Below are 16158 nucleotides of genomic sequence, written 5' to 3'. Positions count from 1 at the left end.
CAGGCACTTGGACATGAGCCTTTCCAAAGTCACCCGAAAACTCAAGCCCCAGTATTGTTCTGGGGGGTGGAGAAGGGAAGAAACTATTTCACTCATTTAACCCTCTACCATCTTGCCTGGGAAGTGTTCACATCCTGTTTTCTTTTATACCGTGGAGAAAAATGCGGCTTAGAGAGATTAAACGACTTCTCCAGAGGTTACAGCAGGCCATATAGCCTATCTCGTAGAGTGCCTGCCTCGCATGCTCGAGGCCCGGGTTCGAGTCCCCAGCACTGTGGGATTGCGGAAATAACATCAAACGAACCCGATTCTGAGCCTCCCCCAACCTTCCAGAGGTTACAAACGGTTAGCCAAGCGGTAGAATGGGGCTGGAGTGCAAGAGATGTGGGCCCAGTGTGGTAGCTGTGAAGTCATGCTTCCAGGGAACAGGAGCGCCAGGAACGCTGATGCCAAAATGCTTTGCCCTCATAGGCATTCCCAAATGGGCGTTACCAAGTCCTACAGGATGCCAACAGAACTGCTGCAGTATGTGGTGTTGGCAAGCCATGGGTTAGTGTTAAGATGTCTTTGCCTCCTTCTTAGAACCCTTGATATTCATGGGCACCGTGGAGCCTCAAAGGGACAATGTAACATTTCCTAACTTGTTTCCTATAGGCGAAATATTAATAATATCTTCTAGAGCAGTGTTCCATAGCATGCCATTTTGGAAAACTGCCTTAAAACTATATACTTTAAATGCTGGAGGTTGGAAGCCGTTTAATTGGGCCCGTCTAAGATTCATTGTCCACCTTCTCCAGTCTGATTTCTCAGCAAAAATGGATGAGTAGCCCATCCTGGGAGGGTCTGTGCTGTAGGGTTAGTCATGCTTGATTCTTCATGACTACTTTCCTCATCAAACTTATGGTCTCTGATTGCTAGTGTTGAAGGATTGAGTATTCATAAGGCATGCAGGGCACCCAGTGTCCACATACTCAGTGAAGGTCCATTTTTGCTCTTTAGCAGGTACACGTCTGCTCTTCCTCCTCCCAGAGTGCCCTCCCTCTGCCCAACTCTGTGCTGCAAAATGGCCTTCCTCTGTCCAGGCACATTTTTGCAGACTATTCAGGAAGCCTTTCTCAGCCCTGCCCTTCCAAGTCCCTATGGTACTTTGCTTAGCTTTTTTGTTATACTGAAGGTTCCCTGAGATAGGGATGCATCTTTGGGGTCCAGCAAGGAGTGCTCAGAGAGACACTCAGATGACAAGCATTGACAACTACAGGACAAGCTCTGCGATGGCTGGGTGTTGGACAAAGATGAAGGAGGTTTAGTTCAGGCCCTCACATAGGTCCAGATTCTGTGATCTCTACCTTTAGACTCGGTTGTCCCTTGAGGTCACTCCAATTAATCTATCCTCCATTAGATGACCCCTCTTGGATATCCTACATGTCCCATGTTAGCAGTACTCTTCAGTTCCTGGTCTCTCTCGTTTTATTCCTGGGGTCGCAACCCTAGGGGCTCTCCCAGTTTGGAGTGCGAGATTCCTTAATGCATGGGATTTTTTTGGTTTTGTTTTTGATACTGGAGATTGAACCCAGGGACACTTTGCCACTGAGGTCTGTCCCAGCCCTTTTAATATTTTGAGACTAAATTGCTGAGGCTGGCCCTGAATTTGCAATCCTGCTGATTCAATGGGATTACAGGCATGCATCACCACACCTGGTCCTTAAAACACTTTTTTAAGTACTTTTAGTTGTAGATAGACATAGTACCTTTTTAAAATTTTATTTATATGCAGTGCTGAAGATCGAACCCAGTGCCTCACACATGCTAGGCAAGCACTCTACCACTCAGCCACAACCCCAGCCCATTAAAGCACTCTTAATACAGCCTTGTGTTGAAGGGCGTTACTTTGGGTATGAAACCAGATGAAGGCCCTTTCCTTCCAACCCTTGGACTGGGATGTCTGTGCTGAAGGGACAGTGTGCACTGGGCATGAGGAGCCACCTTATAGGATTAATGGGATTTTGTTTGCCCTGACCATTCCCTGTGCCCTTGCCTCTAGCAAGTTCCTGCCTATCTTTCAGCACTGTTCTGGTGGCTCTTCCTTTTTTCCTTGCTTCACTGGTCCTGGTTCCACCAGACCTTTGCAACCCATTTCCCTCCCATCTGAGGTCCATCTCATCCTTTACATTTCATTGTCCCTGGAGGCCCCTTTTGAGAGGGAGTGGGCATTTTACCAGCTGGCTCTACTCCATTGACTTCTCTGTAGCTGCCACACTTCAAACCACCAGTCACAGAACTACTGGGTACTGAATCCCTATGATGTCCTTTTATACTGTTGGCCACTTCTTCCTTAGCTTCCACACCACCACATTCTACTGGATTTTTTTCCTGCTTCACTGAGTATCTCTTCAGCACCCTCTTTAGTTTGTCCCTTAAATCTTGGTGGGTTTCTTCTAGCTTCCCTGCCTAGCCTCCTGCTCCTAACCTCCCTTGGTGATACCATCCTGTTCCATGACATCATCTCTACTTACAGCCCAGACTGTCCGAAGGCCACACCAATTAATCCATTCCCTTCCCTCTTAGATAACCCCGCTTGGATGTACTACAGGTACTCTTCACTCAACACATCCCACTTTATTGTGGCTCTTCAGCTCCTGGCCCGCTTCCTTCACTCCAGGACCCAGCCAGCAGTTACTCTGAATCTTGTTATGGCCTAAATGTGTCCTACTTCCTTGCCCCGCCTCCCCATAATGGGGATTGAACCCAGGGCCTCACACATGCTAGGCAAGCCTCTACCACTGAGCTACATCCCCAGCCCTTAGTTTGAGGAAAGGTCTCAGGCAATTGCCCAGGCTGACCTTGAACTTGTGATCCTCCTGCCTTAGCCTCCTGAGTAGCTGGGATTACAGGAGTGCACAGAGCCTGCCCACCCCACAAATTATGTTGGAACCTAATACTCAATGTGATAGTATTAAGGGAAAGTGTACTGAATCATGAATTCTGCCTGTATGGATGAAGGAAGCTACTTTAGTCCTGCCATGTCAGGATGCTGAATGCATCATCTTTGAAGCAGACAGCAAACTCTTATCAGACACCCAATCTGCTGGCACCTTGAGCTTAGAATTCCCAGTCTCTAGAACTGTAAGCAACATAAATTTCTATTTTTTATAAATTACCCAGTTTAAGATATTTTGTTGTAGCAGCCCAAACACAAATCCCCTGGATCTTAATTCTTATCTCTGGGCCTGTCTGTGGTTTTCCTCTCTGCCTGGATTCCCTTAAGTTGCTTATCATTTGGGTTCTGCTTGGAGGCCAACTTCCCTAGGAAGCTTCAGGAGAAACCCTTTCCTATCTGTCCCAGACCCCCAGCCTCGGTAAGATGTTCATGCTTTGTGCTTACTTGGGCTCAGCAGAGGTCACACTATTATCTGATGTAGGGGCAGTGGGGAAGGGCAGGACATAGATATAAGAGCTTTAGTGAAGACCCATACTATGCTTTGCTTTACTTGCTGATGGAGCTCTAATATGTAGCCCTCAGTCTAAACAGAAGTTGGGGCTAAATAAATGTTGAATAGACGAACAAAGCCATTCCTTCCCTCTACAATCAATGTTCCTACAAGAACTTGGGAACAGAGGGCACTACCTTGGAACAAAATACCTACCACTGGGATCTAAGAAAGCTCCTGGGAAGAGGATGGGGCTGTGCTTCCCCAGTGTCAAAAGCTAATGAGATGCTTCACAAGTTTCTACCTTGAGCAGAAAAGTAGAAGCAACAGGAGATGGGAAGGAAGGTGTAAATCACATTTATTGATTGATGAATAGGGTAAACAGATAAGTCAAGGATCTGAGCCAGCCTTTCCCATAATGATCCTGAGCCTGGGTTCTGCCCTGATCTACCCAGAAGGACAGAGGCCAGCTTTCCAGGTCAGCACCAGGAAGGAGTCAGTCCTGGGCCACAGCCTCAAAACTCCAGCTGCCCTGTCAGTTCCCATTGTCCCCATCACTTCCTATTGTCCTGGGCCTGAAAGCCTACCACAGGGGGCCAGAATGGCCTGGATGAGAAGACAGTGGGGAAGGGATGAGACCCTGGCACAGTGCAGGGAAGACTCAGGAAGTGATGGGCTAGAGTGAGGCAAAGGTCACAGCTGGGCCAGTGTGGCCCAGTGAGGAGCTTCCAAGCTCAGAAGATATTGTCCTCCTGGACCTTCTCTCCCAAGTGAAAGCGGCTGAAGAGGAAGGGGCTCATGTCGATGGTCTGGAAGTGGCCTTCCAGCACCATCTCTGCCACAGCTCGCCCCACTGCAGGGGCATGCTGAAGCCCATGGCCACTGAAGCCTGTAGCAAAGTACATGTTGACAACTAGTGGGTGGGGACCCACTACACCGTTCTGGTCGAAAGTATTGTAGTCGTAATAGCCAGCCCAGGCATTCTGAACCTGCAGGTACACAAGATGCTGGGGTTCTCAGGAAAGCTGCAGACATACCCAACCCTCTCCCCACCCCTTCCAGTAGAGGGGCTTGAACCCAGAGCCTCAGGCCAGGTTAGCACTCTACCACTGAGCTATATCCCCAGCTGAGGGTCTCACTAAGTTGCTGAGGCTGGCCTCGAAATCACAATCCTTTTGCTTCAGCCTCCTGAGTAGCTGGGATTACAGGCACAGCCAGCCACTGTGCCTGGCTTCAACCCTTACTGTTCATCAGGAGTCTCAGCTGCTGAGGGGTTCATAGGATGGGATGCGTTCCAATGACTCCTTAGCAGTTGCGAGATGGTGGAAACATGGCAGTGGACAGGTTTAGGGGACTAAGCTACTCCAGTATCATCCGTCCTCTCCAATGTCCAAAAGCAAACAGGAAAAAAAAAAAAAAACCACACCCTGCCAGTTACCTTCAGACTCTGAAAAGCTGGTACCCTCCGGCCCAAATGGGGCCACACCTTGTCCTGGAAGAAATCATGGTCCACGTCCAGGTTTATAGGGTCTGGCTCCTCTTCCTAGATGAGAGAAGGGGATAAGGCTTATATTGCTTGAGACACAGGGAAGACTCAGACCTCACTGATCCCTTTAATCAGGGAATGTGAAGAAAAGGTCCCAGTTCTAAGTGGGTAGGGGAAGGGGCTACAACATCAATGGCACAGCACAGCCCCCATAAAAGCCTGGCTCTTTTATGACAGACTATTTAGTCTCTGACTCCTTCCCAGCATTGCTTGTGCCATCTCCCTTAACTTACCTCAGTGGGGCTAAGACCCCCTAGGTAGTTGTTGCCTAATCCTTCCCGGCGGAAATAGACTCCATTTGTGTCTGCAACGAATGGCATCTCCAGGCCTGGACCTTGGGGACAGTGCCATACATACACATACCTGCCATAATCAGGGGTTAGTGTATCACAGGAACAGCAAGCCTCCTACCCCGATCCACACACACGCACAAGCATGTGCATTTATGCTTCTTTCTTTTCTTTTGCCAACTTTCGGGGCTGCCCTGAGGGAAGCTACCTTTTTCTTGGCTCCACAGGTAGCTTGGTACCCTTCAGGGTGCCAGGTGGCCCCTTCCCAATACCAGCCAGCTCTGCTATTTGCCCAGACCAGGCTCCTGCAGCGTTGATCACAATGGCACATTCCACCGGCTGGTACTCCAGGCTGTTGTTCATTTTCACCTGCAGGCACCAGAAGATGAGGGGAGGGAGGGCCTGGTTCAGGAGACATACACTTCCTCCTAAGCCTTAGTTTACCCATGCTGGAAAGCAGGTGGAAGACCAACATCAGGATAGTTATTATTTTTCTCATCCCTCCACTGTGTGGCAAGCACACACGAACTAGAGACTTACGTGGACTTCATAGATCCTTTTCAAGACCACCTCCTCCCCACTTGAGGTTACCATGCTGTTAGATGAAGTGGTGAAACCTGTAAGAAAGAAATTAAATAAAAGCCCTTCGGGGCTGGGGGTGAAGCTCAAGAGTAGAGCACATGCACAGCATCTAAGAAGGCTTGCTTTCAACCCCCAGCATCACTCACACTATACCCCTAGTAAAAATGTCCTTGAGGTGGGGTGGGGGTGGGGAAGGGGGATTCCATTGGTTTCTGTTTTTTTATAGAATTGGGGATTGAACTCAAGGGTGCTCTACCACTGAGCTACATCCCCACCTCTAAATGTTTTATTTTGAGACATAAGTTGCCCACTAAGATGCCCAGGCTGGCCTTGAACTTGAGATCCTCCAGCCTCAGCCTCCTGAGTCAATGGGATTACAAGTATGCACCACCACACCCAGCTTCACTGGTTTCCTAAGGAAAGAAAGCTGGAATGATGGGTGCTTTCCCAGGCACTAAAGTGAACAGAAATCAGGTAGCTAGGACAACTTGGCCACACATGGGACAGAACAGTGCTGGAACTGTGAAGCAGATCAGAAGTCACAAAGCAGCCTAGTGAGGGGTGAAGACAGGCTATCTAGCACTAGCCCTTAGGGAAAAGGTCTCCCACACTGATCTTTGCTTAACCTATGAGAAGATGGGCCCCAGTCTAGGCCATACCCAGGGTGACAGATGAAAAAGCAGAGGGAATGGTGCCATAGACTCACGTGTCACCTCTCCCTGGCAGAAAAGGACTCCCATGGACTGGACCTTTCGCCGAAGCCCCTGAAGCAGAGACCAGGGGTCAAACCAACCTTCATCCTCCATCCCTGAGATAAGAAAAAGAGCACCCACAGAGGGATTAGGACCCTCTTCTTAGAGTATATTTCCTAGCCAACCCCACCCCCACCATTTTTCTAGGGCTGGGAAGTCAGGGAAGGTCATCTTGACAAACTGGACCAGAGTCCAATCCTGCTAAAGGACAGAGCAGCAGCATGGCTTGGGGCAGACCCTCCAGAAGGAAAGCAGTCCTCCTTCATTGTGATGCTGGCATTTTGAGCCCCCATCCCTAACTTTAGGCAAAAAAAACTGCCCCTTCTGCAGGCAAACCTCACCATAAGATGCCAGGGCCACTCCCTTTACGTTCATCCAGGGAAACTTATTCTGAAGCTGCTGAGGAGACATCAGACCAACTTTGGCCCCTTCCTGCCTGAGAAAAATGTACAGGTCTGCGCAGGTGTATTAGAGTGAGTGTGTGAAAGAGAGAAGTATGGACCCCAACTGTACAAGCAGGGAGTCCGCTCATTCATGTCATTTCCCTGTCCTAAATGCCCCGATTTTTCCTCACTGCTGAATGGGCAAAGACTCAGATTCCTAGTTAAGGTCCCTCAGTATTTAGGTCCTCTTCTCTTCCCTACACCTGCATTTCCTTTTCCTATGCTATACTCCTTCTCATTCCCTACCCATTTCATGTCCATTCATGACACAGTGGGGAATTTTGTTCCCTCCAGTCTTCCCAGGACAGCCGCCCTCTCCACCACCTAGCATAATCCTGTCCATCAGTACAAGTGTCTCATCTGGGACCTTGTTCTCCAAAGGCTGGAGAATATAGGTGCTAAGGAAAACTCATGAGCCATAGTGCCTGGTTTGAATCAAATCCCAGTGCCAACACTTATTAGGTCCTTGTGCCTCAGTTTTCCCACATATGAAAGGATGATGTTCTAATGATTAAATGAGTTAATACCTGCAAAGCATTTAGGACATTACCTGATGTCACTAGTGAGACTTGTAGAGGTTTTATTAAAGAAAGCCTCCACTCATTATGTATTACAAAGATTCCCACCCTTGACTGATTCTGAAATTCACTTAGGGTAGAGGTTGCTAAATATGACCTGTCACCTCTTTTTCTAAATGAGCCACACTGATTCATATGTATTTTTTGTCTATGGCAACTTTTGTGCTTCAAGGGCAGAGCTGAGTGGCTGCAACAGAGATCAAATGACTGGCAAAGCCTAAAATATTTATTTGCTGGCCCTTTACAGAAAATGTTTGCTGACCTCTGACTTAGCGTTCTTGTTTGAAACCCAGCATCCCAGACTCTCCCTACAGTCCAACATGTCCTAAGTTGTTCTTATGATCTGGCAAATTTAAGAACCACTGTGGTGTTCTCTCCATACCTGCATTACAACTGTTACCACTGGTAATCAAGATGTGCGTGTATCTGTCTTTCCTGACAAACCGAGCTCCTACAGAGTAGGCACCTGGGTCAAGTCCAGCTTCCCAGCTCCTAACTTGGTGACAGAACTCACTAAAAATGTGAGGTCGAGAAGCAGCAAGGGCTGTGCTGGGCACCCACCTTTGCATTTTCACGTTGTTCTCCAAGTTTGCAGCACCCTGTTCTGAAGCCAGCAAGAGATAACCTGAGGGGTTGAACTGGAGGTCCAGGGGAGGGGAATCGACCACAGCCAGGTATTCCTGAGTGAAAGAAAAGGTGCTCAAAGAGGTTGACTTAAAGAAGAGAGCTTTCCTGGCCTCTTCACAAAGCAGAAGGAAGCCCTCCTCTAGGCACCCATACTGGGAAGAAAAGCAAGGGTCCCAATTCCTCGTTGCTTGAATCATTCCTGCTCCCTGTATCCCATTACTAGATGGGCTGCTCCTCTCTCTGGGATCACCACCCCTCAAATCTCATTGCACACACATTGATGTTCCGTAGAAAGTTGACTGAAAAGAGGGAAAGCTGGACATTCTCAGGCAATGAAAACTGCTGACGAATCCCGCCTACAGAAAGCACCGTGGAGGCCTTTGAATACTGCAGAAAGACAAGAAAAGTTGAGGTACATCAGTATGTGAATGGAATACTGCAATGGAAGCTGAGAGATATAACCTAAAGTTAAAGGGAAATCTTATTTGCAAATATGTATTCTAAGAGGCACAGGGGTGGATGAATCTGTATGTGAGCCAACCACCAACCCAAAGACAAACATACAAAATTGTTCTTGGCAAATGAGAAAGGTAAAGAGGGTTGGTTATCAAGGGCTTGGGCACAGTGAACCAAATGGAAATGACCTGGAAGTCCAAGGTCAGGGGATTAATATTTGACTGTTTATTAGAAAACACAAGGATGTGACCGAAGTACCAAGACTTGCAGTTAGTTGGCAATGGCAAATACAAACAACAAGTACAAAAAGTTCAGAAGTAACGGAACCTAAAAGATAGCTGCATTAACTAGTAGTTTGAATGTAGGTTCTTTGGGCCAGGCCTTTGATCTTTCTTTGAGATCTAGAAAGACCCAACATTGTTGAATATCTTTTCAAAGCCAAAAACCTTATTGCAAGGCTCCTGATTTGTTGAAGAACCGGGGACTATTTCTTTTTTTATCAAGGTCCAAAGTCCAAAGTACAGTCCCTGCCCTTGGGACCTCCAAAGGTTGCAGTCTTCCCTGTAGTGTCCTTAAAATGCACCATCTTCCTTGCCCCTCTCAAGACTCTGCCCCACTCCAGACCTCACCGTGTGGTCTCTTTCCACCACCAGCACCCGAATGCCATCTCGTTTCTTTTGCAGCTTCTTCAGCCAAAAGGCTACAGAGAGACCAAGCACCCCACCTCCCACGATCACCACATCTGAGTGTTCGGGGGGCAGGTGGCGAGTGTCGTACAGTGGAGCCCAGGTCTCTCCAGGCAGGATGGATCCGATCTTCTTCTTAATGTCAGACACCTTTTCATCCCAGTCTGTGGGACACAGTTGTGGTCAGAGGGTCATTTGTTAACTTCACATGGTAGGGGTTTGGAGGATGGGCACAGGAAAAGGTGGGATAAATAGACATTTGCGGCCGCTTTGGTACCCACACACCTGCCTGAGTCCTACGACTTGTCAGGCAAGCTTACTGTCTTCCCCAGCTGACCCACTGTCCTGCCAGTGTGGGCCCGAGGCCCGGCCCTGAAAGTCATATAGCCGAGGTACCCCAGAACTACGATACCCTCTGTTGCCCTCAACTTTACCCAGAGTAGAGCCTCCTCTGCGCGTGCCTAATCCTCGGACCAAGAGGACCCTGCTGGAGCGGAGCCGCAGCGCGCTCCGGAACATGGTCCAGCCCTTTGGAGAGCCACCCATCCACTAAGCACCACCACCACCCGCATGGTCACAGCCCCGCGCCTCGGGGCGTTCAGAAGGCCGCGCCCATTGGCCAGCGTCCTCCCCAGGCCCCACCCCTCCACTCTATAGGCAACCACCTCCCCGTGACCGCCAGGAGCCCCGCCCAGGCCCGTCCACACCCGCCATTGGCCTGCTTTGCGTAAACGTCAGTCCTGCGCGTCCTCAGGAGGACACCGGATGGAAGGAAACCCGGTGCCTCAGAACGGAAGTGCATTAAGCCGGTTTCCGGGGCCGCTGGTGTGACGTGTCCCGCGTTTGGCGCAGCAGGAAGCGGCGGCGATCGAGGCCGAGTTCCCGGCGCCGGCCCCAAGCCCTCTCCCGCTGCCGCCATGCTCGACTTCTTCACCATTTTCTCCAAGGGCGGGCTCGTGCTCTGGTGCTTCCAGGGCGTGAGCGACTCATGCACCGGGCCCGTTAACGCGTTGATTCGCTCGGTGCTGCTGCAGGTACGCCCCCGCGGGATCAGAACTCCGGTCTCTCTCCCGACCCGTCCACGGTCTCCCTTCGAATGACCATCCCGCGCCCCCACCCCCCCGCCCTCCCTAAATTGGCCACTCTCGGGTCACCCGGACTCTCCTCGGCCCGTCAGACTAACCGCAGCTGTGCTGCTCCCCCGCCTCCGGTGTACAGGCGCTAGCCGGATTCTGCCTCCTTTTAGATCTTCCAGCCGTTCTCTCGCTCCCCAGTAGCAACTCGGTTTTCTGTTATCTGGAGGATGGGTGGAATCACGAACGGGACTATGCCTGTGATAAACTAAATGGTGCACACTGCTAGTAGACCTGATTGTTGATATACCTACCTTCTGGCTCCCACGTGTCTTGCCCCCCTCAACTCTTTTTCTCACTGGTGGGATTCCGGAAATGCCCCGGCGGCCTCTGGCCCTGGAGACAGGTTCGACTGCGGGGGATGTCTCATTCTCCTCCCAGTGCGGGGAGCCCAGGTCTGTGTTCGGTGGGAATAGCCTGAACCCTGAGACGTGTTCTTTTTCTAGGAGCGGGGAGGTAACAACTCCTTCACCCATGAAGCCCTCACACTCAAGTATAAACTGGACAACCAGTTTGAGCTGGTGTTTGTGGTAAGTGGGGATATTTTAGAGACAATGATTACATTTTGAACATAGTGCTGATTATTAAAGAGAATCCTAGTTAATTGTACCCAGTGTATGCGACGAAGTAACAGAAAACTAGGAAGGTAGAGGCGGGTAAAGGAAGCAACTTCTGGGCCTGACAGGGAGCTTGGCTGTCTCTCAGGACAAGGAAACCTGCCAGGTAGCTGAGCTGGAGGCCTGGGTTGGGTTGGCTTCCCTCCATTCTGGTCTGGCATGTAAGCAGATCTGTGGGCTGTTTCCTCCCCTAAACAGGTTGGTTTTCAGAAGATCCTAACACTGACGTATGTAGACAAATTGATAGATGATGTGCACCGGCTGTTTCGAGACAAGTACCGCACAGAGATTCAACAGCAAAGTGCTTTAAGTCTATTGAATGGCACTTTTGATTTCCAAAATGACTTCCTGCGGCTTCTTCGGTGAGAGGCCTCCCTTGTCCAAAATCAACTTCTTTGCCTTGATGAGCCCCTTCCTGAAGGTGTTTCTTGGGGAAGTAAATTGTGTGTTAAAAGCCACTTCTAGTTTGCTACCTAGTTCTGATTGTCCTTTTGGTATGATGGTCCTCTCTCTGGGTTTTATTTTCCTTCTCTGTGCAGTAGAAAGATCAACCATTCTTTTCTTCTTAGTGAAGCAGAGGAGAGCAGTAAGATCCGTGCTCCCACTACCATGAAGAAGTATGAAGATTCTGAAAAGGCTAAGAAACCTGTAAGATCCATGATTGAAACACGGGGGGAAAAGCCCAAGGAAAAAGCAAAGAACAGCAAAAAAAAGGGGACCAAGAAGGAAGGTATGTTTAAGCCCCTTAGATATGCTGAGGCATGAAAGGTTAAGATGGAACTAAAGACTGAGGTGTTCCTTTAATTTGTCATTGTCTCCCTGTCACTCAGATACTCACCACCCTATCATCTCCAAGATATTTGGTCCAAGTTTCCTCTTAAAGATATGGAATACTTTCAGCCATTGTCTAGTTGGGTGGGTTTTTTTTTCCCCCCCTCTAGCGAGCTTCTCCCAACAGGTTCTGATGGCCCTTTGGCTACCAGCAAAGCAACCCCTGCAGAAAAGTCAAGTCTCTCAGTGGGGGCTGAGAATGGAGTAGAACTTTCCAAAGAGGAGCTGATACGCAGGAAGAGAGAGGAGTTCATTCAGAAGCATGGGAGGGGAATGGACAAACCCAGGTGAACATTCTTTCACTAGTTCTAAATACATGAACATATTGGGGCAAGGGAGCTTTCGTCTCTGGCTTATATTCTTTCTTGGTTCACCATCATAACCATTTGTTCCATGACCCTATGCAGCAAGTCCATGAAGTCAGATGCTCCCAAGGAGAAGGGCAAAAAAGCTCCCCGGGTGTGGGAACTAGGTGGCTGTGCAAACAAGGAAGTCTTGGATTATAGCACTCCTACCACCAATGGAACATCAGAGGCTGCCCTGTCTGAGGACATCAACTTGGTAAGAGGAAAGGGCCCAGCATGAAGTTCACCATTAATTAAGAATTAGAAAGAAGCAAGAGACTAACATAGGAGGGTGATGCTTGGATTTAAGTGAGAGGATGAATTATATTTGGAAACTCCCCAAATTGGAGATAGTAATGTGAATAGGATAAACCCTTGGCTCTTTTCCTTCAGAGCCTGTAGTGTTCCTGACCCCACATTCTTCCTTTCCCCACATCTTCCAGATTCGAGGGACTGGGCCTGGGGGGCAGCTTCAGGACCTGGATTGCAGCAGCTCAGATGATGAAGGGGCCGCTCAAAACTCCACCAAACCTAGGTAGGGGGATTTCAAGTGGGGAGAGATATATTTGATTGCACAACTGACAGACCATAACTCCTGCCTGCTGGCTTTATGTGTATTTGATCTCTTGTATCTGCAGTGCTACTAAGGGAACTCTGGGTGGCATGTTTGGGATGCTGAAGGGCCTTGTGGGTTCCAAGAGCTTGAGTCGTGAAGACATGGAATCTGTGCTTGACAAGATGCGTGATCACCTCATTGGTAAGTTCTGAGGTCTGGGCTGATTGATTCACAGAGTAGGGCTGGATGGAAGCAGAATCCAGTTTCTAAGCGGTGCCACAAAGATAAATCACTGTTGACACAGAACTCACACCTGTCTCCATCTCTTCTCAGCTAAGAACGTGGCTGCAGACATTGCTGTCCAGCTGTGTGAATCTGTTGCCAACAAGTTAGAAGGGAAGGTGATGGGGACATTCAGCAGTAAGTATCTCCATGTTAAAATGTGCCTGTGCTTACCGAGAGGTTAAGCACACAGACCTTCATTCTTCTTGGGTATGTGACCTAGCAAATTCCTTGTCTTCTAAACCTTATTATATAGCCAAGACTTTAAGAGGTACTAGGAAGGTAAATGAGTTAATAAAGTGCTTAGAACAGCATGGTTTGAATTTGTGACTAGATCCTAGTTTATGGTTCTTGCCTCCTAGCTCAGAAAGGTGTTGGGTGTTTTCCAGTACATTCCTTGAGTGTCATGGCGAATTACCTCCTGCTTTCTTTTCAGCTGTGACTTCTACAGTCAAGCAAGCTCTACAGGAGTCCCTGGTGCAGATTCTGCAGCCACAGCGTCGAGTAGACATGCTCCGGGATATCATGGATGCCCAGCGTCGCCAGCGCCCTTATGTCGTCACCTTCTGTGGTGTTAATGGAGTGGGGAAATCTACTAATCTTGCCAAGGTCACTACAGTTTCCCAGCCTGTCACTGATACCTCTTTACTCTGTGTTTTAGAACCGTGTTTCTAGGTGACAGTTTTCTTAACTCTTTCCCACAGATTTCCTTCTGGCTGTTAGAGAATGGCTTCAGTGTTCTCATTGCTGCCTGTGACACATTTCGTGCTGGGGCTGTGGAGCAGCTGAGAACACACACCCGGCGTCTGACTGCCCTACACCCCCCAGAAAACCATGGTGGCCGCACGATGGTGCAGTTGTTTGAAAAGGGCTATGGCAAGGATGCTGCCGGCATTGCCATGGAAGCCATTGCCTTTGGTACAGTGCACAGGAAGTGTATGGGCTTGTTGGGGGTTCTTTTATCCTTGGACAATTTGCCCAGAGGATCAGGCTTCTGCTATTACACGCTTAACTGCTGAATAACAGAAAAGTCAGAATTAGTTGCTTGTGATGCTTTGCCTTGGGGTAATATGTATAGTTGTAGGCAGAGCTCATACATCCTAACCAAAGAAACCTGCATTTGATCACCTTTATCCTATTGCCATCCTTTCTCTAAATGTCTTTGGTGGTGGCCAAGCATGGATACATCCCTCACGTTACCTTGTAACTGAATCCAGAGCCTGAGTAAGTAAACAGGTCTTTAACAGCCAGACTAGGACTTCTTGAGAAGAAGTTGGCAGAAGCAGAGTGACAGGTGTTTTGAGTTGACCACTTTTTCTCTCTTTAGCACGTAACCAAGGTTTTGATGTGGTGCTGGTGGACACGGCTGGCCGCATGCAAGACAATGCCCCCCTGATGACTGCCCTGGCCAAACTCATTACTGTCAATACGCCTGACTTGGTGCTGTTTGTGGGGGAGGCCTTAGTAGGCAATGAAGCAGTGGACCAGCTGGTGAGGGCTTGGGCCTAGTTCCCCTTACAGCTTAAACTTTGGCAAATCAGATGGTTCTTATATTTCTATCATCTTTTCCCTTTCCAGGTCAAATTCAATAGAGCCTTGGCTGACCATTCTATGGCTCAAACACCTCGGCTCATTGATGGCATTGTCCTTACCAAATTTGACACCATTGATGACAAGGTAAGTGTGGACAACACCGGACAGTGAGAATGGAGGGAGGAATGGGCTTCCTTTGCAAAGGACCTGGGGCTTTAAGGATTGGTCAACTCCCAAGCTTCCTGTTACTGAGGGTGAGTGAAAAGGGGACTTGAGTTGATTGGCTGTTCCCTTTCTCCTTAGGTGGGAGCTGCTATCTCTATGACGTACATCACAAGCAAACCCATTGTCTTTGTGGGCACTGGCCAGACCTACTGTGATCTCCGCAGTCTCAATGCCAAGGCTGTGGTGGCTGCCCTCATGAAGGCTTAATGTGGCTCTTGCCTAATACCAAATTGCCGCTTTCCCCCACAAACCCCTTTTCCTGTATCAAGAATGTGCTTTAGAGTATGTGAGCAACTTGTCTTCAGTATAGTACAATGGCAGAGTGAGGGAGCTCCAGGGGCTTGCAGCTCCTTCCAATCCCACTCCCTTGTCAGCCCAGCCTCCATCTGCAAGGAGGGCCTAATCATGTTTCAGTCACTGCCCACTGACCACCTCCCTTCCCCACTTTGAGCCTCCTCCTTCCTACTCAGGCGTCCCCTTCACTCTGCCTACAGACTCAGTCTCATTACAGCTTTGACCAATGGTTGGAAAACCTAACATCAGAACTTTGCTAACTAGTATGGTCACAGAGCCATCTAAGCCTAAGGAGCAGTTTGAGGTCCCAGCTTCATTAGGTTGAGAGACTCTTTAGAGCCGGCTTTGGGTCTTAAATGGCACCTCCTCCTAGGATACACAGCTTTCAGGTCCCTGGTGCCAGGATGACATCCACTTCACTGTTGGCAGTGTATGGCCTGTTCTTAATTGCTGCTAATTCTAAATCTTATGATGACCCCTATACTGTATTTTCTCCAAAGCATCAGCTTGGCCAGAGTGATTTGTTACAAATGAGTGAAAAGTGAGTCCCTGCTTCCCTCAAACAAAGGGAGCTGAACTGCAGTGTTGCATTGGGCTTCTCAGCCTTCTAACTCTTCCCTACTCCTGGAATCCAGATGTAAGCCTTGCATGTACCCCTTCCTGGGAGAAAATCAATTATCAGAAGGGTTATCTGTTGCCCCCTGCCCAGCCCTACCCTTCACCTCCCAAGCAGGTCCTGGCTTTTTTTCATCCCTCTCTTCTACAGTGCCTGGTAGACAAGTGCTACGTTGAAGAAAACAAACCTCTTGTTAAGACTTGTCCTGTAGCTTGGTTTTACAGATGTGCTATTAGTGCAATAAGGTGAAGGCTGTCTGCCCAGAGAAATACATAATTTATATAAGAAAATAAATTTCATAAGTAAACTGGCTCTTAGGTCTTAAAGTTATTTTATATA

The 16158-nt window shown here is 48.8% G+C and overlaps 2 protein-coding genes and 1 long non-coding RNA gene across 3 annotated transcripts; 2 read left to right on the top strand and 1 right to left on the bottom strand.

The window, feature by feature from the left end:
* Positions 1-13: 13 nt before the first annotated feature.
* Positions 14-4315, top strand: LOC306640764. The gene is made up of 2 exons (XR_013757886.1): positions 14-196; positions 336-4315. It is a non-coding gene; the product is annotated as an uncharacterized lncRNA (long non-coding RNA).
* On the bottom strand, positions 3763-9969 carry FOXRED1 (FAD dependent oxidoreductase domain containing 1). The gene is made up of 11 exons (XM_079105296.1): positions 9823-9969; positions 9332-9552; positions 8523-8633; positions 8181-8299; positions 6940-7034; positions 6553-6654; positions 5805-5881; positions 5473-5633; positions 5208-5337; positions 4867-4971; positions 3763-4417 (listed from the first exon to the last, which is right to left on the bottom strand). Exons 1-11 carry the CDS (start codon positions 9932-9934, stop codon positions 4163-4165), a joined length of 1488 nt encoding a protein of 495 aa, XP_078961422.1. The 5' UTR covers positions 9935-9969; the 3' UTR covers positions 3763-4162.
* A 195-nt stretch (positions 9970-10164) lies between these two features.
* On the top strand, positions 10165-16131 carry SRPRA (SRP receptor subunit alpha). The gene is made up of 14 exons (XM_079105295.1): positions 10165-10422; positions 10968-11051; positions 11337-11500; positions 11708-11868; positions 12097-12256; positions 12377-12530; positions 12757-12848; positions 12952-13070; positions 13203-13289; positions 13588-13760; positions 13856-14069; positions 14479-14642; positions 14730-14828; positions 14988-16131. Exons 1-14 carry the CDS (start codon positions 10306-10308, stop codon positions 15114-15116), a joined length of 1917 nt encoding a protein of 638 aa, XP_078961421.1. The 5' UTR covers positions 10165-10305; the 3' UTR covers positions 15117-16131.
* The last annotated feature ends 27 nt before the right edge of the window (positions 16132-16158 follow it).

This window comes from Sciurus vulgaris, assembly GCF_902686455.1.
Source record: "Sciurus vulgaris genome assembly, chromosome: 11".
NCBI classification, from domain to species: Eukaryota; Metazoa; Chordata; class Mammalia; order Rodentia; family Sciuridae; genus Sciurus; species Sciurus vulgaris.
This window is presented reverse-complemented; position numbering and strand designations above follow the sequence as displayed.

What these genes read in the sequence shown, in the direction of transcription:
- FOXRED1 (XM_079105296.1), bottom strand. Translation starts at nt 9,934, where the DNA reads ATGGGTGGCTCTCCAAAGGGCTGGACCATGTTCCGGAGCGCGCTGCGG. An exon ending in CAGAGGAGGCTCTACTCTGG is followed by an intron (nt 9,553 to 9,822) that starts GTAAAGTTGAGG and finishes TGTGTCCCACAG; the next exon opens with ACTGGGATGAAAAGGTGTCT. An exon ending in CTGCCAGGGAGAGGTGACAC is followed by an intron (nt 5,882 to 6,552) that starts GTGAGTCTATGG and finishes TCTTTCTTACAG; the next exon opens with GTTTCACCACTTCATCTAAC.
- SRPRA (XM_079105295.1), top strand. Translation starts at nt 10,306, where the DNA reads ATGCTCGACTTCTTCACCATTTTCTCCAAGGGCGGGCTCGTGCTCTGG. An exon ending in TGTCTGAGGACATCAACTTG is followed by an intron (nt 12,531 to 12,756) that starts GTAAGAGGAAAG and finishes CACATCTTCCAG; the next exon opens with ATTCGAGGGACTGGGCCTGG. An exon ending in ATGAAGCAGTGGACCAGCTG is followed by an intron (nt 14,643 to 14,729) that starts GTGAGGGCTTGG and finishes TTCCCTTTCCAG; the next exon opens with GTCAAATTCAATAGAGCCTT.